Below are 1711 nucleotides of genomic sequence, written 5' to 3' on the forward strand. Positions count from 1 at the left end.
TATGTATATATACATAAACTGAAACAGCTAGACTAGTGCACACTAAATTTAACAAATAATTTATTTTAAAACAATATAGTCATTTCTGCATTTTTTGGGGAGGTCACCTCCTAATAAACGTCACTGCAGAAAATCTAACTGCTCATTTTAAATCAAGCAATATTCCTAAAGGAGACTTTAACTTTTACCAAAGTAATTTTTTGGTAAGATACTTGTACTTTTACTCAAGTATCACTTTGTGGTACTTTATACAACACTGCTCCCTAGTCTCATCATATTTTCCCTGAGCCCTAATTAATGTAAATGTGTCAGCTAAACAGTGAAATCAGCACAGCTGTGATTATTCCCAAGGATTTGGCTGGAATTCTGTCAATGAGTGGGCTTAGCCTGAATGCTGGTCCAACTTGTCTCTCACCTGTTTATAAGCACTTATCTAGCTCCCTCTAGTGGTGAACTGCGGTTACTACTATACTAACAACACCAATAAACAGCTTCTTCACAACATTTAAGGGTATCGTGCTAAAACAGGATAAAGAATCTTAAATATTAGTGTTGTGAAATGATCTAAAAATATTCAACGGATTTGATCAAAGATACGTTTTTCTTTTAATGTTTGTAGTACAGTATTAAACCATGACAGTGTGATTGTTTTCTTCTCACCCAGCCGTGTGCGGTGTGACTACAGTGATCTTCGCAGAGTGCCAGCAGGCCATGTGTTTAAGAGCCCCCAGTATTGGCAGCAGGTCTTTAGCAGATGGGGACTGCTCAGCAGAAGCCAACAACAGGACATCCAGCAAGGCTTTACCTAAGAAGAAACAAGACAATCCAATGAGTTTGTCTYGGTTTGTTTGTGTCTTTCCACACTGCTTCTACTCAGGAATTTAAAGGCAGCTGAACACAGAGACTTCTTGGGCATCTGTGAAAGATGTGTGCTGTGACTGCATTACAGCAACAAAAGGATTTTAGGTTGAGAAAAAACATTTAATTTAAATTATTACCAGCTTTTGAGTAAAAAAAAAAAGTGTTCGGTACTAAAATAATCTACTTGCTGCCATACGAGGACACTAAACTGTGATGCTTATGATACAGATAATTTGACTACATCTCAATAAGTCACATGCAAAGCATTTTTAAGAAACACCTCAAAGAAAAATTATGTTTTAATAATGACAATAGTTTTTACCTAATTTAAAAAGCCATATTAGGACAGAAGTAACGTTTTAATCAATATAATTAATTTAACACAAAATCCAAGGATGATACATCCAGGCTGGACAAACTGGTCCAGGGTTTGGCTCTGTGGTCAACAAGAAGCTGGACTCTATGGTGATAGTGGCAGAAAAGAGAACTCTTGACAAACAGCTGGACATAATGAACGATGGGATGTCAGTCACTGTCTGCACACCGTCATCAGCMGCCAGAGGAGCCTGTTCAGTGACAAACTGCTACTTCCCAACAGACTGAAGAACTCTGTTGTCCCTCATGCCATCAGACTGTTCAACTACTCACTGGGGGGCGGGGAGGGAGGGAGGGGGGGCATGGTGTAGTCTGTGGTTTTGACCAATCATACCTGGAGGTGGCAGCTTGTCTGACAGCAGATGAAGTCCTTCAACAGCCTCGTCTAACAGCCTGTTTGACATGATTCACAAGTGAAAATCAAAAATGTTGAATAATGCTTACTTGGCAGGGGTTTTTTTTTTGTTTGTTTTTT

General features: G+C 38.9%; 1 protein-coding gene across 3 annotated transcripts in view; it reads right to left on the reverse strand.

Annotated features, from left to right (window-relative positions):
* Positions 1 to 1711, reverse strand: part of mtbp (MDM2 binding protein) — a 36935-nt gene that overhangs the window by 33377 nt on the left and 1847 nt on the right. For all 3 annotated transcript variants that reach the window (XM_014017796.1, XM_014017795.1, XM_014017794.1), the window contains exons 5-6: positions 1571 to 1629; positions 661 to 805 (exon numbers count right to left, since the gene is read on the reverse strand). In XM_014017796.1, coding sequence (XP_013873250.1) covers positions 661 to 805; positions 1571 to 1629 — 204 coding nt within the window. The remainder of the gene's footprint in view (positions 1 to 660; positions 806 to 1570; positions 1630 to 1711) is intronic.

The sequence above is a fragment of the Austrofundulus limnaeus genome, unplaced genomic scaffold (genome assembly GCF_001266775.1).
Source record: "Austrofundulus limnaeus strain Quisiro unplaced genomic scaffold, Austrofundulus_limnaeus-1.0 Scaffold177, whole genome shotgun sequence".
Taxonomy (NCBI): Eukaryota; Metazoa; Chordata; class Actinopteri; order Cyprinodontiformes; family Rivulidae; genus Austrofundulus; species Austrofundulus limnaeus.